We start from the raw sequence: 26807 nt of genomic DNA on the forward strand, positions 1-26807 counted from the left end.
GTTTAAGGGAACAAAAAGATGAAGTTATAAGGACAGACGGTACATTTGTTCAGGCTCATAAAAGTGAAAAGCTGGGTTATATTTTCAGTGCAGCAAGTGCTGCACTTGCCCTCTCAGCCCAATATCATCATTCTCCCCTGGGGAAGGGGAGATGGTTACATCACAGCTGATGCACAATTAGCCTGGAAGTTAAGTTCAGGAGCATCTGGAGTCTCTGATTTACATTCAGATTGCACCAGGGGAACAAAAATCATACTCTTTGAGATGGAGGGATGCAGCATCTTCTTTCCTCTGAAGAGTCAAGGAGCCACTATTCCTATTCTCTTTTCTCATGAGCATTCAGGGAGCCCACACCTCTTTCTCTTTAAGGTGGCAGTGCTATATTTGCTTGTGGGGTGCACGTTTCTTCCAGAGAGAGGGTCAGAAGTCTAACACCATAATTTCTTCACGATGTTTGGGGAGTTAGTGCCATGTTTCCTAAAGGAGTTGGGGGCCCAGCATATAGTGTTCTCAAAGTTTTGGAGAGGAAGCATATTTCCTTTGGAAGAGAAAGAGAATTGGAAACAAATGGAAAGCTTCTTCAAAAGGGAACCAGAGAGGCAGTGCCCATGTATCCTCAGATGGATCAGTGCCCCATTCCTCAGTGGGTAGGGGCAGGTCAAGTTAATTACAGGGAAGCTCAGGCATCATATGACAAAATTAACAATCTTCATACCTATGGCATTCCTGCTCCCTACTTCCCTCACCTGTACTACCAGCTCACGGCTATATATATTATATATATATATATATAATTTCTGAGACTTTATGGTCCATTCTTCAACGATGAAGGCTAAAAACTTGCTATTAAAAAAATGAAAGCAGAGATTCTTGCATAATCACAGGAACTAGCGATTATGAAAAACACCGCTATTGAAAAACTTGAAATAAAATTACAAAATTTGACAACATTACCTCCTCTCTCTTTCTCTCTCACCCTTTTTCTCTCACACAATCACACCCCACTCCTCTCCTACCCCTTCATTTCCCTCCAAAACAACAACAAAAAACTTCTGCTCCACTTTTATTCTGGATCATTTTATTTTGGTGGTTTTCATGCTACATAAAAATTAGTTTTTATATCAAAAATTATTCACAATATTTCCAAAATAGGCCAAGTTTTTTTTTAGTTTTTTTTCTTTTTTAAATATTTTTAATGTATTTTTGTTTTTGTTTTTTACTGCAGCTAGGGTTACAAAACATCCCATTTCTCTCTGACACCATCATCTCGCTGTCGGTTCCCTTTGCACATTTGCATATTTTAAAAAACATTTTTTTTCCATTTTCTTTTGAGAAATAAATAGTCATTTGGCACTCCTGCCTCTGTGGCTCTGCTTCTCACAAGTGGGGGTGAGCATATGTATGTGAAAAATGGGAGGAAGAGGCGATACTGGGGTCCAGAAGTGCACGCAGGAAGGAGGGGAATGTTTGCTCTGAATGAAGGCCTGGTAGAGACCACCCAGAGAAACCACCAGCTCAGGAGAAGAGAAGGAAGGGTATTACACTGCAGGACAGTGGCTTTCATCCTTTTTTCATGTGTAGACTCCTAACAAAATTGCAAATGCAGGTGCGGACCCCTGTGGAAATAGTAGACATGGCCTGTGGACCTCCAGGAGTCCATGGACCACAGGTTGAAACCACTGCTGTAGGTGAATATTTATTTCTCCTTTGACTGATCATCAAACATAGTCTGGGAAAATTTACATTATTTAAAAGAAAAATACATATGATGCTGACCAATGTCAGCCCTAAATAGTCTCCCTCTCCCAACCCCAGAATAAACTAGAATTTTCCCCATCACTACTCTTCTTCAGCCAAAAACATAAAGGATTCTGACACAATCTCCTGAAAGTCAGCACACTGGGGTTCCCTCACACCAAGGAGGGCAGTATATCCCAAGACAAGAGCATCTCTCTGCACCTGTCCCCTGCATACTCACATCCACATGCTGCAATTTCTCTCACATACCACAATGGTGCATAAGAAGAGGGTTGGTTGTACCTCATATTTCTCCCCAGTTTATTTACTAAGTTGTTGCTTGATTCTGTTTGGCCCAGGAGGGCACTGTCTCAGTCAACGGCCAGCCCTAACCACCCGTGAACAACATGGGGTGCAAGAAAAAGACAGATGTGGACATGGGAGTAATAGTTACCCCCTCTGAATCCTATTCCTCAGAACCCATGTCCAGTCCCTCTTGGTTCTGCAGGGACTGGACATGGGAGGGAGGGGGACAAAGGGGACTGTGCAAGGAGGGAGAGGAAGAATTACTGAAAAGGTAGTTTAGGCACTTCCAACCAGGCATTCTAGCTCACTCCACCTTGCTCAGTCTCCCCTCAGGTTTTCTCAGTTGCCCTCCATGGCTTAGTTTTGTCCCCACCCAAGAGCATGATCTAAAGGAATTATCACTGCCAGCCCAAGAAAGAAACCTCTACCTCTCTTTCCCTACTGCCCTTCCTTTCATCACCATGGAGAAGTCACCCTTGGAACATTCCTATGGTGTCCTCAGTGGAGATGGAGGGCAGGTCTGTGAGTAGCACCTCTATTGTATTGTTCTATTGTATTTCAACAGAGATTGTCACATATACACACACGAGCTATGGGCTTCTGCTTCCCGATGGATCACTATCAACTCAGCTCTGACACACCACGTATTGCGAATCACCCATGAAAAGATCACAAAGATTCCTCCTGAAAGAGCCATGGGAATGTCCATCACCCCATTTCAGAGAGAACAGCAGTAGTGGTACCCTGTGTCGTCATCACAGCTGGAGTCTGGTGTGGTCTAGATACCTAACTCTTCAGGGAGTCCATGGTGTGGTCTGGTCTAAAAGGGTACACTGGCTGGGTGAGCTGTATGTAAATCAGAGTCCACACTTTCATTGCCAAGAATGAGAGAGCCAGGGAACTATACTGAAAATATACAGTGGGGAGAGAAGGCTCTTATTACACAACACTGTAACCTGCCCTGGGGTCATGGTAGCATTGGGGGTCATTCCTATAGAATTTTGTAGTAATTTCTCTCAGTGGGGAAAAAAGGAAAAGACAGCTCGCAGAAAAAAAAATCTGTGCAGTGGTTAAACATTTTCCCCTCTGAAAAATCCAGGGGGGAATTAGTTAGAAGTTACTGCCAGGGAGGCTGAGGCCTTTTGTCTGTAGCAGCTCCACTCTTCAAATTATAGATGGTGTTTCAATCACTGGCAAAGAGATGTCACAAGATTACCCTGGCATCAGGCATATTTACAACAGAAAAAGCTCAGACACAGCTGGCTGCATACACAGAACTGAGGTCTCAGAAAGTCGTATTGCTGAAAAAAGCCTCCCACTGAAAGACTTTACAAAATCCCGCCCCCCGCCACTTTATATTTTTTGAAAATGGAGAGAGAAAAAGAGCAGCTTGCTGCATTCTGAGCATGCATGAAGAGAGAGATCCTGCTCTCAGGATAAGAAAAGCCCCCAGTGGAAGCAGACTTCTAAAGCCAGCCACTTGCCCTTTGAATCCATCTTATTGCCACATGTGTTCAGTGGCTAGGGCAGTTCCTACAGCATCTCCTGAGGATTCTGGCTGGCTGTCAGTTTTAGGTGCCCAGCCTTTTCAGAACTTTTTTTTTTTTTAATTACAAATCATTTCTCCTCCTTGAAAGCACAACCTGGCAGTGCACAGGATATCGCTGGAGAGGAAACAGTGAATAGTTGCAGAAGAAAGCAGAGGATATTGATGGGTTACTTTGATACTTTGAAATAAGAAGCCATCCAGGAACTATACATATTCTCTCCATTGCCATTTTATAAATATATAAAAATATATCAAAGTGACCAAGAGACTGGAACATAATAAGCCTGTTTAATGGCAGCAGGTAGCATAAATGCCAAGAGGCAACAGCCATAGGGTGTTGTTCCTTCCTCAGCTGTCTGATGGCTGAGACTGCCTGGTGTTCTTTCCTGGCAGATGAGATCCTTGTGCTGTGCAGCACAGCCAATTAAAGTGCAGAATTCGCTGGCACCAGAGGGGATTCCCAACTGGTCCCCCTCTGCTGGGATGCTACCAGTTTGCTGATATCTCCTTGGGATGGGGCGGAGAAGATGCAGAAAGATCACGTGCTGCCTCCCCAGAGCATTGGCCATCTCTTCTTCTCCCCCACAATGCTGCAGAGCTGGGGGAAGATGAACTCAATTGCTAACTCAGGTCACCAGATGCACTGCTTTTCCAGGCCCTTCAATGAACACTCACACTTGCAAAATGAAAGCAGGGAGACAGGAGACCCAAGATTGAATCTACTGTAGTTTAGCTCTCCCCTCCATATTCATCCAAGACAGAAGATAGGTATAGTTCTGCCAAGCTGAAAGTGCACTGAGGCAGCAAGAAAGCAAGGGTGCATCCTGCTTCTGAGACAAGTGCGTCCCCCTTCTGCTTTGCCAGGCACCTCCTGAAACACTCTGCTGTGCTGTGAGGGGATGTCTTCCTTCTCCATCTGCTAGGTAAGGCCTAAGGATGCAATGCATGTGGCACACTGGTGTGGAAACATGGCACAGAGGGGTCGCAAAACGCTGAATGAGCATGTGCAATGGGTTTCTGTTGCTCTATCCCAACCACCAGAAGCGAAATCTGCTTGCGAACCTCATCTGTGATGCAGAGCAGGTCCTACACAAGGAAGTCATAGCTAGGGCATAGCAAGAGCAGCACGCATGGCCACCCGAACGGGGTAGATTTACAAAGACACACATGGAAGCTAAAAAGAAATAGAGGAAAGGCTGCCAGGCCATGGAGACTCATCAACTGGCTTTGCCCTACTGCAACTTCCAACAGGACTATCTCTGCCCAAGCACACACACATGCACACACAAGAGGTACACCCACATACAATATATATATATTTATATGCTTACACGCACATACACATAACAACAGGCATGCAACATACATAGGGTCCTCTGAGGTGGTAGAGCCCCTAGAAGCTGACAGTGCCCAGCAGGAATGACTGCTCACATGAGCTAAATCCCACAAAAGGCTCAGGAAACAGCAACGTTTGCAGAAGCCAAGAGCCCACCTCGCATTCAGAGGGAGAACCATTATCTGCCTCACTGACCTCATTTATCCTGGAACACGTCTGGGTTTCTCAGAGGGGACGGGGGACTCAACTGCTATCCCTATGGGCCCACAGAGACGCCTCACTTCATAGGTGCCATCTCACCAGCTAGGTAAGTCACAATGGGGCAAACTGAGTAAGCAGGGGTGGATTGAGTGGCACCGTCTCAAGGCAATCAGCACTTCTGCCAAACCCCAATGTATGTAACACACCCCCAAGCCCTTCCGGGTGCCAAAGAAATGCATGTGGTAATAACATCAAATAGCCACTCATCATTCGGTGCAGAGATTCTTGGATTCACTGTGCATAACGCTATATCCATAGCAACCATAATGTGAAATCTCACCCATATACTTCCACATGTACTGGCATATGTCCACACACACTTACTCAAACATTCAAGTTCCCCTGTGGCACATACTCGGATACCATGGTGACATGGCATCACCATCCGCCACACTGAAACACCGGCTCACACAAACACGCCCTCGGACATATGCCCACATTCACACTGCCACACGTTCCTATTTACAGATTGACTGACACACACTTTCACAGCCTGAAACCTATATACACACTGACACACTCTGTCATTCTGTTCACTTATAGAAACCTCAGCACAGTCAATCAAGGTCATCCCTCCAGCCACCCCTTCTCATACGGTCTTGCCAGGCAGAGGGGGACCCATTCTCAGTGCCATTCTTTCCCATCTGCACAGCAGGACAGGCCAGAGAACAATTTGGTGGCTTCCTGCAGATTATGTAAGGTAGTAAACGCCTCTAACGGTCCCTGCTGGGTTCACATCAAGTAAAGAGGCTTGGCAGAGAGATTCACGTTTGAAGTGGGTCACCCTGAAATGGATTATTGGTGTATCTGCACCCTGCTGTGCACTTAACAATCAGCTGTCAGGGAAGGGGATTTTATAGACTGCCTCTCATGACTCTCCAAGGGGAAAAACATGGTTTTCTCAGGTTTCTTGCACTGGCAAATTTACCAGACTGCTCATGTTTTCCTTCATGCGCATTCAAGGGCACAACACGAGATTGGTGAAAGTGAAAGTAAGGTTGAGATAGCTGCTAAACATCAACAACTAAAAAAAGGAGTGAACTGTAGAGGGCTACAGTTCCAAGGAGACAGGGGCAGCCATATAAGAGAGAGCGTGGCCTACTGAGGTGCCTCCACCCTCCAATTGTGGGATCACATGAAGACAACAGAGCAGTAAGATAGTAACCAGGAGGAGCAAGGGAACAAACAGTGAGGGCGAGTGGTTCTGAGGGAAGAAACACACAAACAGAGTTGGAGGAGTGGATGAGTATTGGGAAACAGTTGGAAATGAGGTCAGAGAGATGAGGCCACGAAGCATTGGAAAGATTTACACACCTGGATGAGAAGTGGATTCAGAAGCGGATAGAGAGATTCTAAAGGGAATAAAGTAAAGTAGCTGGGAGCTACACAAAGATAGCAGAGGACAATGGCTGATGCAGGCCCTTATCCCATAGGGATTTGGGTGGGCAATAATACAAGAGAGGGCTGTAGAGAAGTGGGTAATGAGGAAGTGAAGGCCTGGAGAAAGATTCCAGTAGAGGCAAGGTCATAGCAACAGTAGATTCTACTAACATTCCAGAAGGACAACAACAGGGACCAGAGAAGAGAAAGCAACCAGACAAAAGCAGCAAGTCACCTAGAAAAGGAAACAGCCCTTTGCCTCAGACAAAACAGTCTCTAACAACCAACACATGTTCTAATACAGGAAATAATTAACACCCTCCTCTATCCCTCCCCTAGCCCCAAATCTCCCTTACCTTGGGTCCCTTTCTTAACACACACATATAACATCCAGATAAACTTTCCAAACCAGCAAAAGCAGCCACTGAAACAACTTCAAACACCACATACCAAGAAAAACCACAATTTAGAAGTCAGTTTCCTCACCCCGCCTCCCCCAGCCCATCATGCCATTGTTTAACAAGGAAATACTGTACATATAAAAAAAATCGCCCTCTTTCCCAACCTGAATATAGTTGCTTGAATTAGCTTCTGTATATATCTACATATGTATATATATATTTATACATGATACTGCAGTCAAGGAAGCAGATGATATAAAAGTCACAAAATGAATACATTAAATAACTACCAGCAAAACATCAGGAAAGGTCATATTGTTCCTATGCTGAGAAGATGTATCTTGGGACAGAAAGACTCACAAAGCATACTGCAATGTACTGAGTATTGTGTGTTTTGTATGTGCACACACACCACTGCCTCCTGCTAAAGTATGTCACACCTGCTCACATGCATATTGTTTCCCCTGCATGTCCTGCATATATATGTGTGTGTCCGTCCCTATGGAATGGAATGTCGGACTTGTCCAAGAGTTAATCAGCTTTAGCTGTTTAAACTTTGAATGGTGGGAAACCTGCATATACAGATTAAAAGCCCTATAACTACGAATGGCTAATGCAGATTCATCTTTACCTCAGCGGGTAGAGAACTGTGCTTCTGGAGGTTAAGCTCATAAGTTCTGTTTCCCATGATACACAGTGATGGTTCCACTTTTCTATTTACTGGGCACTAATAAACGCAAATTATTTCCATGTCCATACTGCTGTCTGTAACCACCAAAGAGTGGGAGAATTCACCTGAACATTGTGGTTAGGAAAGGAAACTGGGGATGCTCGAGAGATGGGGAGGGGACTCAAAGTCCATTTAAAAGTGATCTGATTTTTCTGAGAGATGCCTGTGTTCATCTGTGACTAGCCTCGATGAGTTCCAGACAGCCCGTGATGAAGATGACACAATAATTTTGGAATTTCTGCTGAGGCAGGCCTAATCCCAGCCTTTCCTTGGGGGAGCGGGAGGGTCTCTTGTGGGTGAATGATGGGTGAGATGGAGATATATGGCTTGGAAGTCTATTTGGCTGCAAAGTGGAAATAAGCCCTTGTGGGGACACAGCTTGGGTCCCTCTAGTTACTTTCTTGATTTGCCCTGCAGCATCCAGCAGCATGGTAGGTGGGGTCCATTTGGACATACCCCATGTGATCAGCAGCAGGGAAGCACTTATGGAAGATGCAGTGTGTCATGGTTCTGAGCCCTTCCCTGTTTGCTGTCAGCAAGCCAGAAGCCTGACTGTGCCATAATTTTGATGCACAAAACTCCCAGGGACTTCAATATGAGTCATGCACATGTCACCAATTGTATAACCAGGTCCTAGACTCTTCCATGCCTCTAGCGTGGGTAGAGGGACGTTCATATGCGCATCCTTAGACTCACAGTGCGGATGGTCAGCACAAAGTCCCCTCAGCGACACTGACCCCGCACTTTCCTCTCTTCCAGCAACCAACTCTACATGGGGAAACGTAAACACCTCTCCATGGTTGCTTGACTGGAGCAGAGAGTGTGTCACAGGCCACAATCTGATCATTGGCTATGTTTTCAGGCTTGTTTACATCTATTAAAAAACAATGGAGGTTGGAGGGCATGCCACATTTTAAAGAAAGCTCTAAAGCTATGTCTTGCCTGCAAGATCTCTGGGATACCACATCAACCTGTCACCAGTATCAGTTCCTTGCTCTCTCTTGCTGGTATCATTATTATGAGAAACAACCCTAGGGTAAAGGGGATTCTATTCAGGAGGGTTGTGGGCATCTCCTTACTAATGGGAGGTCAACTTTTGTGTGCATGCTGGAGAGCTCTGAAGCGAAATGACCTATCTTGGTATAACTTCACCATCAAACCATATATTCTTTTAAGGCGTCATGGAAGAGTCTTCCCCACCCCATAGAGAGAGAATTAAAATAACTCCCTAACAAAGTTTAGACTAGAGAACCGATGAGCAATCTGAAGCCACTGGGGGATTCCAGTGCCAAAAACTTGGGGGCTATGTTTGCATCAGAGATGGTGATACATTTGTCTGCGGGGAGCAGGTGTCCCACATTGTCTTCACTGAGAGTGAGTGCTGACTGAAGCCTGTCTTATGTTGTTGAGGTGATGTGTTAGGTCCTGGTATCAGGACCGGGGAATGTTGTGTTATGCCAGGTTGTAGCAGATGATGGAATATTGTCATATCAGCAGGGCTTGACAAACTATGGCGAGAGCTACTCGCCAGCCCCACACTGCGCATGCGCCGGACCGGCACTGCACATGCGTGCAGCGCCCGTGAATGGGGTGCATGGAGCGACCGGCTGAAATCTACTCACCACAGGCGAGTAGAAACAGTGGTTTGTCGAGCCCTGCACATCAGCTTCTATTATGTTACATTGTTTTGGAAAACCAGTGTGACTAATCCAACAGGGCATCATGCAAAGCTTCAAAGCTTGGGAAGTCTGGCTGCCAGATACCTTGCAATTTGTATGGGACAATCCTGATTTGTTTAGGGATATTTGCTTCCCACCCATTCTCCTTCCATGCCATGCAAACACAGTGGCACTGCTCCGGAAGAAGAGGCATAATGAGAACATTAGAACATCTCTCAGGGAACCATTCCTGTAGCTCAGATGAAGAGGAAAGTGGCAAAGGTTTCATATCTTTCTAGATAGACTGAAACATGCAGTACAGCTCATTGTATCATCCATGATGCAATGACTTCTGCCCCTCAACCCGAACCTCACTCTTTTAGTAGCCAGAGACTCTGAGGTGTTAAATGATCACATATGGAGTCTCAAAAAATACTGTCTTTTACTGAAGGAAAGAAAAAGAGAAAGGGAGATGGCGGAAAAGGAAATGTGAAAAATCTGTTGGGCTTTGATATGAAAGGCCCTGCTTTTTTGGAAGGAAAGGTAATAAGCATCATATGGGCTCTAGTCTAGCAGAAAGAGCACCTGCTGCTAACATTGTCTGTCTGCGTCACTTGTTTACCTATAATGAAATAACACTGAATTTAAAATCCTAAACTCATAACAGTGTTAATCACATGATCTCCTCCTCCCCAAAACCAAACTCCACTTCCTGTCCAAATGCTCTCACCGTGGAACTAATGTATAAATAAGCAACCAGAAAATACAACTTAGAGGAGAAAGGTTTAACTAGATGGACTAATAGTCTGACCTGATAGGACAAGAGGCAAGATACCAGACTTCTGTAGGGTAAGCAATAGTCCAATCTGGGGTTGCCAGTCCTACATTTCCAGTTGTCCTCAGAGGAGTCACTCACATAGCTCATTGCACATTTAATTTTTGCAAAGCGCTTTGCAAATTAGCAGTGCTAGACAGTGTAAATGCTAAATCTAATTATGATGGCAAACCATCATCTTGAATTAGGGACAGAGCAAGCCAGTTCTGAGAAAATGAGAACCATACCTAAACATTGCCCATAACACAAAATCTGAACCCTTTAAAAGAGGTTTGAAATAGTCCCATTGACTTATTTTGGTTTGTTTTCAGTTTAATTCCCTTCCAGCACCACTTTTGAGCTTCCTGCTTCCAGCTGCAAATAAGAGGAGGGGAAAATACTGAAATAAGCATCAGAAACATGCTGTTCTTGCCAGCTGCCAAAAAAATCTCAGGAAGTACCATAAATCTTGCAAGTTTTCCCAGCCCCAAGATTTCTAAATCAAAGTAGTGCTTGAAAAGTCTCTATAGTGTCAGGTAATGAACACCAAACTGAACACCCAAATCAGTGGCTCATCCTATCACTATCAAGACAGCACAATGTCTTGAGGCCCAAATTCCACAGACAGATGCTGGAACAGTTTATAGTCAAATAAGGGAGACGTGGTACTTCCACCATGGCATGAAAACCCTGCTGGAAAGAATCATGGTGATGTGCCAGCATTTTCAGTTCATGAAGATAAAGGTGACCTGGGTGGTACTGGGGCAGAGGGGAGGAACTCAGCACACATGGTTTTCGCTTGTGCTCCCATTCACACGGCCTCGACCTGCGTAAACCGCTTTCAAAAACACAGCCTGAATGTCATAGAAAACAAACAAAACAAAAACGTCACCTCACCCTCCCTCCCACCCTGGTTACCCCACGACCTGAATTTTCACAAGAAGAGAAACATCAATTTATACAAAATGCCATAGAAAAACAAATATTTACAGATGAAATGAATGCCTTCTTGGTGGCCACTGTCAGTGGGCTCTGACTAGTCGCCTCGTGTTCTGGATTGCAGATCGCTAGGTTAGTTCATTTGGCTTTTCTTTTCAAGGGAGGAGAGGGAAGGATAAGCAGGTGTCTTCCCGATACCAGGGGTGGCATTTCAAAGACCCTTCAACCCCATCCTCTATAATTAGAGTGAAATCTTAACAAGCCTCCTGCCCTGCCTACCCCCTCCTCACAGAGTGAGACTTTTCAGCTCACCAGCCCCAGCTTTAACAACAACTGAGGTCTTCTGTTGGCTTAGAAAAGGGAAGATAAAATCACCTGGGAGGCGGGGCAGTGAAGAGTGCAAGGGAGAGGGGGAGGTCTCAGCTCCAGGAAATGTAGCCTGAAAAAAATGGCTGCCATCCTCTGTTTAGGGTCATTCCCATGTGTCACCCCCCATCAAATGGGCTTTTTCAGCCATCCCTCATGTGCACAAAGGCTGGCAGGACAATGGGACAAATCCGTGAAAAAAGTCAGGGACTGTACCATACAATTTGTAATGGGAGGCACTGACCCAGGGTTCCACCTCAGTTCCTCCTGTTCAAGAAGACACATGAAAAGGGAGCAAGACACCTCACTCCCACCATCACTCCCTTTAGTTTAGTTTAATTTGCATCTAAAATGATACAATGGAAAGAAAACCACTTTTACTGATACTGTGCGTGCTGGGAAAGCTGTGAGTACAGCTTTAGGCTATTCCAGTTTAGCACCTGTGCTAGTCTCAACCTCTCTCTCAAACACACACACCTTCCCCTTTCACTTCTAGTCTTCAGACCCCATCATAGCTGCTGTATTGTCATTTATTTATGACATTCCTACCTGCTCCCCAGAAGACAAGCCACATGTTTTCACGTCACAGACAATAGCAAAAATAAGCTCATAGTCAGCAAGTGTGCGCATACCCCACCCTTTGGCTATGCAAGTAGGTATTCAAGTAGTCCCCTGCCGCTACTATGTTCACACATTTTCTTTACACCTTCTTTTCCCTCAAAGCCAGGCTCAGAATACTGTACCACCATCAGCAGGGAGAGCCCTGTGCCATTTTGTGATGTATTTCTCTCTGCCCGGCAGGGGGTATGGAAGGAGGGATCAGGACCCTTCCAGACCCACCCTTCTGCTTTTACATTGGTCAAAAACAGGTTGACATGTCCTGAAGTGGCACAGTAACAGCTCTCCACCTGTCTCGCCCATACCCTGACGCTCTTTGCCTTTTGCCCAGATTTTCAACCCTTGTCCTGCAGGGTCCATTTCTATCATTTTCATGGAACGCTCACTCCGATAGTGGTTTTATTTCACTTTCACAACAGAGATTTCAAGTATAGTATATATACCCACCTACAAGCCAACTCGCTTTATAAACTGCTTCCATGATTTAATGATGTCAAAATTAACAATGAGTTAATTGCTAATGAACATGCTAAATCTCACCTCCTCTACCCAATCTTCTCTTGTTTCACTGCAGCCAGTCATCTCCCAGGCTTCCTGACCTCAGTGTTGCTTTCTCACCCCAGATCCAATAGCCCCCCCATCTCTCCTGCTAGTCTGGCACAAGTGTGCTGGCTGCATTACCATAACGTAACCACCAGCTAGTCCTGTGTACAAGTCACCCTTCCCGCCTCCAGAAAATGATTCCAAATCTCAGTATAAATCTCTCAGTGTATATGCAAATACATATTTCAGCCCTAAACCCCCATAGTCTTCATGAAAAAAAAAATAGAGAACCTCAATATAACCAGCATGTAAGTGCATCAAGTCAATCCCACGTTACGTCTCCTTCATTTTATCCATGTATTCAATCTTTTTTCTAAACAGTTTTAGGAAGAATTGCCTGATAGAGCATTATTCCTCTGTGTCCATTCCACCTCTTCTGCTCTTTCTTCCTGTCACGCATGTGCATGTGTATCCCTTCGCTGTTTGGAGTTTAAAAAAAAATGAAACAATAGGATCATGTCTCCGCCCATGCACGCTCCCCTGCCTCAGCCCAAACACGCACCTTCTTCTCCACCTGGCACGCCCTATGTGAGGATACCCAATTCCTATGTCAACGGAAGTGTGATGACCAGGAATGGAGGCAGAAGGAGGGAGCGGGAAAATGGAAAGAGATAAAGAGGGGTGGGGAAAGAAAGAGGTGGCACTTGTCACCAGTGCTGCCCTAGAAAGAACTCAGAACTCCAGTGTTCTACCAAAGAACCAGGAGAGTAGCAAATGGGCACCAGGCCTAACTCCATCCTGCCCTCCCACACTCCATATTCTCCCCCCGCTCCCTACATGATTCCCCCTCACTCAGACATCAGACTCAATACTGGAGAGTTTCTCATAAACATGCCCGTTGCTGGAGCCATTGAAAGCCCTGGAGTTTTTGTTGTTAGGCACACAGGGGTTGGACTGGTTCCCTATACAGATGTCCTTCTGGAAACGGGCTGGCACAGCCCCATGAAGGGCTGAGACCACTGGCTTGTTGGTGGTGACAATGGCTCGGAAGTCCGGCCTGGCTTTGGGCCCACCTGCCACCGCAGGCTGCCTGAAGAAATAGGATTTGCTGCCATGAAGCAAGCATTGGTCATCCCCAAAAGTGGGGATGAAAGGGTTTTGCGTGACCCGGTCGGGGTAGAGTGACTTGCTGAGCATGTAGCCGCTGCTGCCGGGGTTGTTGTGGTGGTGGTGGCTGGTGGCGGGCACTGAGGACTTGTTGTTGGCAAAAGTGGTCTCGCTGGATGGCATGTCAAACATGTGGGCGTAGGGGCTCCCCTCCAAAAAGCGGCCCTTGTCCTTCAAGCTCACGCTGCGGGGGGCCAGGGCCGAATCTTCCTTCTGCAGGTCCACGAAGGTATCATAGGAGTGCTGCCGGCGGAGCTTGTTACGATTCTTCTTCTGCACCTTGGAGGCAGAGTTGGAAGGGCTCTGAGGATACTTGGAGGAAGTGGCACTGGTCGTCACTGGCACTGGGGCAGGCGGCTGGTCCAGCTCTTGGAGAGAGTTGTCCTCACTGATGTCATAGAGGTTGCCTGCCTTCTTGCAGGCCTCACACCGGATGCAGGGCTGGCGGGTGGAGTTTTGCCCCACCACCGTTGGAGTATAGTTGTGCAATTTAGAGGGGCAACTACGGCAGAAATTAGCCCCTGGCCGGTCTTCCCAGTCTAGATTGGTTAGGTTCTTCTCCCATGGGGCTGGCACTCCACTCACCACACCGTGCTTGTGGTCATTGGCTCCTCCAAAGTCCGATGACCCATGCTTGTGGTGGGCCCTGTTGGTGCAGGACCCTCCTCCCCCTACAGCGTCACGCTTGAACTCATCTCCCCGTTCTTTGTAGATATCTGTCAGGTCCACATGCTCCCAGTGCGGTGAGTTCTCCTTGGTCCGGAACTGGTCCAGGTAAAAGTCCCGTAGCCCTTCCTTGTCCCTAAAATAGCGCTTGTGGTCTGGGGAGCGGGGTGGGCGCCTGCGGTAGGCCAGCTCAATCTCATCAAACTCCCGCCGCGATTTAGCTGAGGCGGGACGTTTCTTCAGGCTGTCCTTGTACTGCTGTTTCCGCCGCTTGGCAGCATTGCCTTCAATGTTGCCATAGGTCACCGTATGGGTGGAAATGTCAGAGACATCTGAGCGGATCAAGTCGTCATGGCCCCCTCCGCCACTGTAGCGATCGTTCTTGAAGGAGAACTTGCCATAGAGGTCACCTAGCTGACTATGCTTGGAAGGTGGCAAACCAATGTCCAGGGGCTTCTTACCAATGGACCTAGACTGAGCGGAGAAGGGTGGGTTGTCACAGTCATACAATCCATCAATGGAGCTGGCACTGCCAATGCTGTGGGGTCGATGGTGATGGTGGTAATGATCTTGATACACATTGCTGTCTTTCAGTTGCAGATTGCCAAAAGTCCGTTCTACTTCGCTGATGTAATCACTGAAGAGGTTCTCCTCACAGGGTGGGTTGTTATAAGACTTGCAGTCAGAGTGGGTGAAGCTGCGGCGGTGCTCAGAGATATCATAGACTGAGGATTCACGACGGATGAAGTCCAGGGCACTCTGCGGTGAACCATTGACACCTGACAGATTGGCCATGTTCTTTGCTGTGCGGAGCAGGCGCAATATGTTGGAATGGGTATTATTCATGGTGGCTGTGGGGGAGTTCATGGCTGACTGGCGATCCTCAATGGCCACCCCATGGATGCAGCTGTAGATACCCTGAAATGAAATGGAGGAGAGAGGTGTGAGTTCTTCTGCAGGTGGGCAAAAAGAAGACACAGGGCTGGGAGAACTGAGTTAAGGGAAGTCTGAACCAGGGAAACAGAGAAAGTGGTTTGGTCTAGCATGGGACCCTAGAGTTTGCCAATCTTGCATCACTATGACATGAGATCAAACCTGCATCTACCAATAATGAGTATTCCTTCTCTGTATCCTGCTTCCCCTTTCTGTTCCCCTCTCCTATCTCTCTTCCTCTGTTTTGCTTTTCCTCATTTCCTCCTCCTCTCTTTTTGGCTCCCATTTGCCTCCTTTCATCAATAGAATAGTTTAGGTAGGAAGGACAGCCTTGTGTTAAGGTACTGAATGGGGATTCCCAAAAACCAATGTTTGTTTCCAGCTGTATCACAGACTGCCTATGGGAACATAGGCCAGTCACTTAGACTCTCTGTCTCATTTCTCCAGCTATCATACGGGAATAACACTTCCTTTGAGGGGCTTGTCTATTTAGATTATAACTTCTTTCAGGCAGGGCTGTCTCTTACTAAGTGTATGGACGGTGTCTAGCACAACAGGGCCTTGTGTCAACTGGAACCTCTAGGGATTATCCTAGTATATGTATATATATATAAATAAATTAAATGATAACAGTGAGAGTTTCCATTTGGGAAGATGTTCATTTATTTGGGGTAGAAGAAATCAATCTCTCAGAAGAAAAGGGTCCTCTTCAAAAGCCATTAACTCCAAGGACAAAATTATCTCCCCTGCAGAATACACACAAAGCTCTCTGGTATCAATGGGAGTTACTCGAACGTAGCAGACAGTGCATGGGCTCTCCAGATGGGGATCAGCGCCACACATAATATTTGTAAAAACAGCCGCCTCAGAACTGGGCAAGCACTGAGTTTCTCTGTGACTGCAAGGAGTTGAGGATAGTCTGGTTTTGCCCTGAAATTCACTCTTGGTCATCACTGAATCAACTAGCCTGGGAACTGGTTAAAAAAGAGAAAGCTTCTATTGTCATCCTCTTGGATACACTAGTCATCATCACAGATTAGAAAATGCTGAGACAGAACCCCTATGAATGGGTATTTAGCTCTTTAGTGTTTGACGGAGTATGGTACAATCAATTTTTTAATTACTTTCACGTTAAATCTAACATTGATGACAGGAATCAGACTGACATCCTTAGAAAGTGAAATCCTCAATTAAACTATGAACAGATAGCTGCAGTGCAAAATTCCTCCACATTTCCCCAACTGGTACATCTCAACCATGACCCACTTCTAGAGCTGAGAGAGGTGTTCAGACTCCATGACTCATTCATCCTTTGCCTCCTTAAGGCTACCAATATGAGCTGCAATTAATGTCAAACATCAGGTGAACATCAGGGTAGTATAGACTGGATTGACCACCAAGGCATTTTGCATAGTGACATACGTCACCCAACAATTAGCAGGTTAATGGCATTCAGTTACCACCAATCGGGCCCAGGGTTGGTACATATAATCCAGATACAAGGAACTTATTCTATTAATTATCTCCTAACACATCCATTTCCCCTACCTGATCTCCAGCCTGGGACTGGTGATATAAGAAAGACTTTGTACCCCCTTTTGCCCACTCAGCTGAGCCATCTAATTCCCCTGAACAATGTTGCACTCTTCATACAACCACTTTATTGTCACAGGGATGGTGATGTCAAAAACACAGAACTATAACTTCACTGCAGAATGGAGCAGAAGGAGTTGCCTGAAGCAGGAAGAGGAGAAAGAAAACTCTAAATGGGATACAAATATCTACAAGAGTAGAAGAGGGAGCACACAGAAATGCTTAGCTGGAGAAGCTGATTTAAACATAAACATTCTCCTTTGAAGAGACTCCTTTAAAGTAAGGTTTGCACTGAATTTTAAGACCATAGTGGCTGTTCTTTTTGCAGGAGTTTCTGTGTTGGTCACAGTATGAATTTTGGTTAGGGACTGACAGAATTATTGGAATGACTCCAACACCTGGGACAATAATTAAGACCAAAGGACAATTGGTTGATGGAGAATTTACTGCCATAACCTTTCCTCCAAAAATTCAGTACCCTTTCAAACAATGTGGAGGGGGGGATAGAAAAATTACATTAACTTTTCTTTGTATTGTTTCTCATTTTCCTGACTGCCTCATCATTACTTGACAACAAAGGAGACCAGAAACTATGAAATACTGTGAAGAAAAGGCAGTTCTCCCAAGAAAAGCAATGGCAACCCTTGGAAAGCCAGAGTGGTCAAAACGCCGGATAACGTACCAGAGGCGACAGGCTGCTGGTTGTGTGTAACAGGAATGATCAGAATAATCTAATAGGGCTATCCCATTTCTAATAATCTGTAACTGTATGACTTAACCTCTGCACTGTTCCTTCCATTTCCTGAATGTACTCACCCTGCTGATAGAGAAGACCATGCCAGGCTTGCCAGAGCAGACGCCGATGAAGCAGTGGCGGAATTGCCAGTAGAAGAGATGCTCACAGATGAAAGTGATAAGGCTGAGGGCCATGGCTGCCCCCAACATATAGAAGACACCTGCCATATTATCTATGTCCAGCTGGCTGCTCATTACCTCATTTTTTTCATTGTGACAAATTCCAGTGAGCCAGAGAGCTTCCAGCTCCTCCATCTCCCCTGGAAAGAGACAGACAAACGGAAAGCGACAAAGTCAATCCTATATTGGCTGAGAGAATGGAGAAGAAGAGGACTAAGTTAAAAGAAGTTGACCTGATAGGCCTTTTCCAATGGGTGGGCCCAGTTTTTACACAAGCTGTCTGGTCATGTTAGAACTCTGTCCATAGAACATCTTGATTAGCACCAGTGTTCCCTGTAAGCTGCGTGCTTGTGCGGACACTCAGGAGAAATTCAAATGCCTCTGAACAGCAGAGCACCCATAATAGATTTTTAGTTTCTACTGGAGGTGCACATTTGTACATGACTCGGTGCACATAAAATTTTAATCCGTACATGGATGGAAAAGATTAGGGGGAACATTGGCTAGCACTTCTGGTAAGATGCAGAATTCCAAAGCAGCAAGACTATTAAATTAGTCACAGGAGAGGCAACAGTGCAACATTCTGCCATAACCAAACCTTGGTGTCAAAAAGTTACCACAGGACATCTGCCATGCTTTCAAAAGTCCTTTAAAGAGATATTGATGAAGTTCCACACCAGCTCACCAACTGGGATATCAAGTCATAGCTAGGTTTTGTGGCAAGACATTGTTCAAATTTGAACCTGGCACTTGGTTATGGACCTTTCAGCCCCCCAGCACCGTACATACTGGGGTCTGGATGAACCAGATCACTTGATGATTGATGGGGAAGTTGTTGACTGGCTGGCTGAGCTGAAAGTTTCCCATTGGCTGGGTGAATTAGGCTTTGCCAGCTCTGTAATATTCCCTGTCACCCGGCCAGTGGAGTATGTACCAGATTAAATAAACTTCATAAGAGGTTTATTTATTCCATAACTTATGACATGTTATTTATTTTACTTTAGGAAGATTCCATTTTTACTTTCTGTGAATTTTAAGGGATAACTGCAAATGTTTAGTTCCAAACACTTTACTGAAATTTCTACAGAATAAATTTTTGCACTAGCAAGAAATAGATCTTGAGATACCAAATACAAATACTTAAACATGTAGTTACTGGAGAAGTAAAGATTCTTAACAGATTCAGAAATGAAATGTTAATACATAAGAATTATTACATTTCATATTACTATGTTTTTGTAAACTGGCTCTCAGACAGGATGTAAAGTAAGAGATGTTACCATTTAACAGCAAGTGCAGTAATACATCGTTTTTAATATTCCCTTTCAGTAAATTTCAATTAACTGGGGAAAAGGTTATGTTTTTGGATAGGAGAGATAAAAGTGTTACCATTAGCCCAGGTAAAAAATGAATTAAAATGTTTATGAAAATCTATTAGGCTGAAATTCAAAATGTTGATGATATTTTTCATTGAAATATTGTATTTTTCAAATTTTCAGTCAACTTTGTAGCTGGTCAAAAAACAGACTGACACTTCCACTTCTAATATTTTGATTTTTTTAAAAATGTTGTCAAAATTTAAAATGTCTAACCAGTATAAATTATCACCAACATATACCTAGTAACAATAAATATTTCCTAGTTTAGCTTTATTGCTCACTCATCCCTGGTATAGGTTTTCTGGGATCTATAGAGAGATTCAAACAGATAGATACTCTGCCTTGGGAATATTTTTCATGTTGCTGGGGAAGACAGAAGTTACACTTCTCAGGATCTGACAGACAGGGGGAGAAATTCCCCGTTTTAATATTGTATCATATTGCATGGTTAGAGGCATTATAGGATTTGTCTGCATTCCTTTCAGGTATTTAGTATCCACCACTACTGGAAAAAGAATACTTTACCACAGTGGTGTGCAAATTTTTCCAGTTGTGACTCCCCCAGTAACAACATCTGTCCACATCCTACCCCCATTATTGCACAACCAAGGCTTCCTTAGCAGGGAATTGTTTCTACCTTGCAGGCATGCTGCACAGCTTTTGTAGGGCCAATACCTGTCCCTCTGCCCTGCCCCCCTCAGATTTTTAGGGTAGGGAAAGGCATATGGGACTGTATCTGGAGGTGGAGCCTAACACTGGGTGTGGAGGCTGCCAGAAGCAGAAAGCAGCATGGCACATTGACCCACAAGTTGGGTGGGACACTAAGGTCAGTCAAACAGCAGCAGTGATGGTCCCTCCCCATCCCCACCGTAAGGGTTATCCAGGCCCTACCACGCAGGGCTGACACAAGCCACTCTGCACACTCCATGGGGGATAGGCCCTAAAGTACGTACACCACTGCTCTACCAAACTGATAGCCCATTGTTCTGTTAACCCACATGCATTTTTGTGTTCTTCCTGCATTTATTATACCATAGTTTCTTCTGATTTTAGTCTTTCTATTCATTTACAAAGATCAACATTTTTAATTTTCCAAAAAAAGTATCCAGAAAAGAGTAAGTGAAAAAGAGTGAAAAAGGCAAAAAAGATTCTACTAAGAAGGAAGCTCCTATCCCATTAACAAACGACCATATCTTTGGCAATATTTTATCCACTAAGGGCATGTCTAGACTACATGGCTCCGTCGACGGAGCCATGTAGATGAGTTTACTAGACATAGGAAAATGAAGCGGCGATTTAAATAATCACCGCTTCATTTACAACAAAATGGCTGCCGCTCTGTGCAGCTCAGCTGTTTGGTGGCACAACGGGGCAGTCTAGATGCGCTGCAGTAGACAAGGGAAGCCTTTCTCGACCGCTCTGGTATGCCTCGTGAAATGAGGTTTACCGGAGCCGTCGACAAAGGCTTCCCTTGTCAACCGCAGCGCGTCCAGACTGCCCTGCTGTGCCGCCAAACAGCTGATTGGTACAGCGCGGTGGCCATTTTGATGTAAATGAAGCGGTGATTATTTAAATCGCCGCTTCATTTTCCTGTGTCTAGTAAACTCATCTACATGGCTCCATTGATGGAGCCATATAGTCTAGACATACCCTAAGAACTGGGGCAAACCAGATTTGGTAGGATAAAAGCTGACCAGCTCTTTCACTAGAAATGTATCCACGAATCCCTAACTTTTTTTAAAATTTATTTTTATGTTCAAGAAAGTTTAGTTCACTCTTTCCTCCAGGCATGTTTAATTATTGATCACATGGGCACATCACAGCTTGGTTCTGTCTGGAAAACAGGAAAACAGGAAAGCACCATTCCCACCTGTATTTCTGAGTAAGGCTAAAACCAAGAAGTAAAAAACATCTGACAAGGAAAAAGCTTGTCCTCAGAGAATGAAGACATTCAGATACATTTCAAACACATGCCTGAACTTTTGGGGGATTAATTCTCATTAAACCTTTGCAACTTTTGTAGTTACCAGGGCCGGCACACAACATTTTGGCATCTAAGGCGGGGAACTCAAATGACGCCCCCGTGCCCCCTCCTTTGGGCCAAAACTTTGAAAGGTCTCAATTCTCTGGGTCCTAGTGGTACACACACACCCCACAATTTGGCACCTGAGGCGGCCGCCTCAGTTTGCCTCATGGTAAGGCCAGCCCTGGTAGTTACCCTGAAGCTGTTATTAACTTTCAGAAAGCACACCCAACTGTATTTTTGGCCTCATCCCTTTCCCAATACAGCTTTTCACTTGCCTCACACTGTCTACCAAATATAAAATGTTAGGGCCAGGGAGGGAATCCCATTTCCACACAGCAAGGACCTGGAAATTTGAAAGGAAATCATACCCCTTTGCACAGTATACTTACCATCACCAAAAAGCTGTAGGATGGCAAGATCTACCTGACGCTTCCAGCCTGAGTCCTTTTGGATGGCAATGCCATAGCCAGTGGAGGCAAAAACCTTCCCGCTACCAATTGTCACCAGCTTGCAGCCTTCATCTCTGCCAGCCATGTAGTTTAGCACTGCTGCATCATAAATGAATGCATCCAATTTCCTGCATGGGTGCAAGGAAAAGGGAGAATACAGGGGGGGGAAAAAGGATTCTGTATGAGTTCAAATCATTGTATGTATCTGAAAGGAACTGCTGATGCCAAGATCAGTGGCCTTAACTAACGAAGGATGGAAGGAACCCACCCAGATGGAATACTGTGCATTGCCTCCTAAATCTTCAACAGGAACTGAAATCTTAAATGAAATTTTTTGGGGGATTTGAATTGGATTAGATAAGCGTTCATCTCTCTCTTCATGACATCCATCATGTTCTCCAATGAGGCAGCGTGAAAGGAACATTACAGAGGAAGTCTACTTCAGGGTCAAGAATGAACAAAGAGGAAGCTGAAAGGAAGCATAATTTCATAATAATATCTTGAATTTATATTGTACCATAAAGTACTTTAGGATCCTTTACAGAATACATAAATACTGCACAAATTAGGACTTGAAGTAAGGAAGAAGGCTATTTCCCACTGATACTGCTGCTATGATTTAGTAATCAGAATGAAATTATTCAGATTAGATTTGGTCAGGACCCTGAGTTTAACTCCTATGTTACTGTGGAAAAATCCCATGGGATCTTTAATTGTGACAAGTGGTTAGGATAGCTGTCTTATGTCTCACCATGAGGATAGTAGCTTTAGCGTTACATTGCCTTGCTAGCAGAACACGGAGAAATGAGTTCAGTGTGGACTCTGAGGAATTGCCAACACTGACACTATATAATTACATGATAGAGAGGATACAGTCCAGAGATGGCAGGGGAAGTAGAGCAGTCTGTTGGGAATCACTCTCTGCATCTCAGTAATATATATATAATTTTGGCAGGTACAAGGCAGGGGGAGGGTGGGGTGGGAGCAACTAGGGAAAATACCTGAAAAGGAATTTGGATCTTCCAAATAACCATATAGATGATGAATAAATCCTACCACTAAATATGAAATGAATCACTTTTTGCAGATAACAAAAGACCTTCCATTTCCCACATTCACTTCACAGCCACAGAATCGTTCTAATCCACTCTAAGGATATTTCCAGGATGGCAAGTATCCATGTGCCTATTTAGGGCAAAGTTTGTCTCAGGGCATGGATGTGTCAAAGATGACATCTCTTGAATGGAGTACATTTTTACAACGACATCGATCTCAGGACATATATATTTCCTGGATGATGCCTCTCTTGACGTGAACATTTCCAGGATGGAATCCAGCAACAGTACAGTCATTTGTAATGGGCCATACGCCTCTGAGCCTGACAAATAGGTTAAACATTTTTAGTCATTCAAATAATTAAATTGGCTGAACATCCCTTAGTACTTCAGAATGAACCTTAACAGTGGGTACAGGGCTTTGCAAGCCAAAGTGAGGCTCCAGCTACATGGGCCTTTTTTACACAGGGTGGGACACTGAAAACTAGAGGGAAGTTTAGCATCAGGGGGTCTCATTCATATGGAAGAGAAATCTTCAAACTAGATATGGCTGTCACCTAGCTCTCAGAGGGGAGTATAGTGACTGCCACACTTAAGCAAATTGTTCAGAGTAGATCATTTTTCTCAGTTAATATTTCCCTTTCTGCTCTCCAAATTATCTATGAAGAGACACTGATTTTCACAGATTTATTCCAGATTCAAAAATTTTTGACAGGCACTTTATGCAAAGATTTTCTAGCCTATGGATCATTTGCAAACTATTTACTGTGACTGTCTCCTTCCACTATACAGCCATACCAGTGTGGCAGTCAAATCACATGGTATAGCTTTGCTCACTGGCTGACTTCATCTTTTACACAACAGGCAGAGGGAAATCAAAGGCTTTTCAAGATGACTGTACAAAGAGCAAACTTTGGCCCCACTCTGCAAGTTGCTCTGCATAAGGCTCTGCTTGCATGGAACAACTTGCAAGAGTGAGGCTCTGGGTACTAATAAGCATTTGTCAGGTTTTCTCCTCCTGCAAGTTATTCTTGCAAGCAAACAAAAATCACTTGTACAAACATTAGAGGAAAACTGACAAAAACAGTTGCAAATAGCATCAAGGCCAAATTGCTATGGAAGCTGTCATAGTGGATGTCACCTTTGCAATAAATCATGGAGAATGGTCACCAAAGCCCCAGACACAGAGGAAAAGGAGTTACGCTCATAGTATTGACAAGCTTGGAAGGAGAAGGCCTCACCCAGTCTTCAGTGAAAATAGGGCATCGTCCACCCCTCTCTGGTTGAATTTCACCATGTAGCTATGCATTTCAGGGTAGTTGTTGCGAATGTTCCTCTCTGTGCTGCCATTGGGAACCGTCCCAAATCGGAAAGGGGGTGAGAAGTCATTCGGTTTCTGGAACTAGAAAGGCAGAAAAAGAAAATTCCTCATAAATTTTCAGCAATAAGCAGTATTTTGCATCAAAGAACCCACTCTGAGAGAGAAAACATCTGTTGTGACACCAAAGTTAACCCCAATCTTATTTTAAGGTTGTGTGGATTCTTTTTGAAAAAGAAATTAAATACTCCCCTGCTTCCAAACACAGCAGCATCTGGCTGGTGCCTAAGAACCAGGACGGAAGCAAAACTTATCCACCAAGTTTCACTTTCCAACTGAAAGAAGTGCAGAAAATAACCAATCCTACAGTGGGGGCTGAGGAGGGGAGGTGGGGAGGGAAGCAAGATTGATTTTTTTAAAAATCCTTCATTAAAAATACCCTAGTGCCTGGGTAAGGATCACAGGTAAGAAAGGATTTTCAGTAAATGCAATATATCATTTTTATCCTGACTGTATTACTTAATTTCTTAAAATAATACTTTTTCAGCTTCTTTCTGGGGCAGGGAGTACTGAAATAATGACACAGAGAGTCTCTTCTCACGACATTTCCACAACCAGTTTGGGCAGCTATGAGTTTGCTTTCTGCTTTTGGGCATGTGTCCTGACTCAACGTCCTACTTCTGCTGAAAGTATGGATGCCTGTCACTAATAACCACTGATACCTGACACAGGGATGGTGGAAGTAAACCACCAAGCCTCTTACTGCTTCCAAGAAATACACTCATTGTAAAGCTCCCCCATGGCTGCAAGGCAATAAGACTTTATATGCCACTTGCCTAACTCAAGTCACAATCAATGCTCTCTGGAGTTTTACGAGCAGTAAAATTTACCACTGACAATTATCAACTCCTTAAAATCCATACAACAGGGAGACAGGAAGAAGCACAGAAAATTGCAAGCAAAGAACCTAATAAAAGTAGTAAAGAAAAAAGAAATCATGCATTGATCAGTTGGTCAATGGAAAATTCCTTCCTTGGTGCTGCAGAAAGATAGTTTGCATGGCCCTCCCTGTTTAGTACCATCCATAATGTGGGTCATAAGAGGCCAGTTCAACTCTTAGTCTAATGACCAAACCTGACCAGATATTGTTGATATAACAAGATAGGCTGTTGAGTAAGTACACATATGTGCGTACCACTGCCTTCTACCCCAGCAATGTGAAATCTCGGCTAGTGAGTGAGCCGCTTTCGTGACCCTTCTTCATCTCAATGAGCTGCAGGAGTGTCGTAACCAAGACGGTTTCCTGGAACAGGGTAATTTTGCTAACTGCACTTGTGTACCTAGAATTTGTGGCGTATGCCGACTGAACCGTAGCAGTGCTTTGATTGGATGCGAAGGGATCATATGGCTCTCCCAGTCAAGGTTGTATGACATCAGCACACACCTCACTTCATGTGCCCTTGCTTTATGTGCCTGTCACTTTAGTAATACCAGTAGGAAATAAAATGATGTGGATGGAAACCTGTGGAATCTGGCAACCACGCACATGGGCAACAATAAAGAAAATGTCTCGTGGGCCACACACAGAACTTCTTGGGCAGCAGGTTGCCCACCACTGCTCTACTTCATGGTATACGTCAGATACAGGATGTGTGTGCAACACTGCACTCTACTTCACCGCAGTGGCATAGTCATAGGTGGGCCTGAGTGGGTTGTGGCCCACACACTTTTCATCCAGGCCTGCCCTCACCCCCACGCAGACTGGGCATTGGGGATGAGCTTGCTGCACCTGGCACTTGGGCTGGAAAGTGGAGCTGGGGCACTGGGGCTTACTGTCTCTACCAATGCCCATCTACCCAAAGTCAGGGCCCTCCCAAGTGCACAGAATATATTCTGGGCAGTGGCTGTTCTAGCTTTTCTTTTACGTTGCAATCAGCTAGCATTTGTATTTGTGTGCACCAGTACATGCCGTTCTATTTACTGGCAGAAATACATCACACCTTTTTGTGCATATGTATTGGTCCCCTCTGCTGGCTAAGCTAGGGAATCTTCTCCCTTTAGTTATGATGAGATGGATCGGCTGGTGTATACGCAAGAGAGAGAAAGACAAGGAATGCATCCACCTCTGCTTCTCTGAGAATAGAAAACATCAGATGTGGTTCCTAAAGCACAGGCTGATACTTAACAAAAAAATGCATCTCAGAACCTGGAGTTCCTCCCAAATGGAGCAGCCACACTCAGAATGATCAAAAAGTTTAATAACCTCGATAGAGAAAAAAATCACTGCAGCATGTTTAAGTTATTATTAATAATCCTCAATTTGGTTACAGGGGTGACCCAGGGCAGGCCAAGTGCCGTACAAACACTGAATAGCAGACAGTCCCTGTGTCAAAGAACTTACCATTAAATAGGCAAAGCAGGCACTGTAGGGGGAATGGGGTCTTGCACACAAGCAGAGAGAACAGTGTCATGGCAGCAAACGTGCTTGTGCTATCATTTATTGTGGGGGAGGGGAGAGTTAGTTAAGACAAGACCAGCTAAATGAAAAGAGAAGGGGGAAGGGAGGCTGACAGGAAGGGAGTGAGGGGAGGACAGGCAAGGGAGAAGAAGGGTAGGGGTGGAGTGACGGTGGAGTGATGAGGCAGGGAGGAAGAGGTAAAGGGTTGGT

The 26807-nt window shown here is 44.8% G+C and overlaps 1 protein-coding gene across 4 annotated transcripts in view; it reads right to left on the reverse strand.

Moving 5' to 3' along the window:
• GRIN2B (glutamate ionotropic receptor NMDA type subunit 2B) overlaps positions 1 to 26807 on the reverse strand; it is a 348935-nt gene that overhangs the window by 10257 nt on the left and 311871 nt on the right. For 3 of the 4 annotated variants that reach the window (XM_075935051.2, XM_089780724.1, XM_089780728.1), the window contains 4 exons: positions 24063 to 24223; positions 21707 to 21894; positions 17814 to 18052; positions 7 to 15389 (listed from right to left, as the gene is read on the reverse strand). In XM_075935051.2, coding sequence (XP_075791166.1) covers positions 13491 to 15389; positions 17814 to 18052; positions 21707 to 21894; positions 24063 to 24223 — 2487 coding nt within the window. In that variant the 3' untranslated portion in view covers positions 7 to 13490. Of the gene's footprint in view, positions 1 to 6; positions 15390 to 17813; positions 18053 to 21706; positions 21895 to 24062; positions 24224 to 26807 lie in introns of those variants that run through there. The other variant, XR_012905621.2, reaches the window with a different exon arrangement.

Source organism: Pelodiscus sinensis, chromosome 1, assembly GCF_052426305.1.
Source record: "Pelodiscus sinensis isolate ZL-2025 chromosome 1, ASM5242630v1, whole genome shotgun sequence".
Lineage (NCBI taxonomy): Eukaryota > Metazoa > Chordata > Testudines > Trionychidae > Pelodiscus > Pelodiscus sinensis.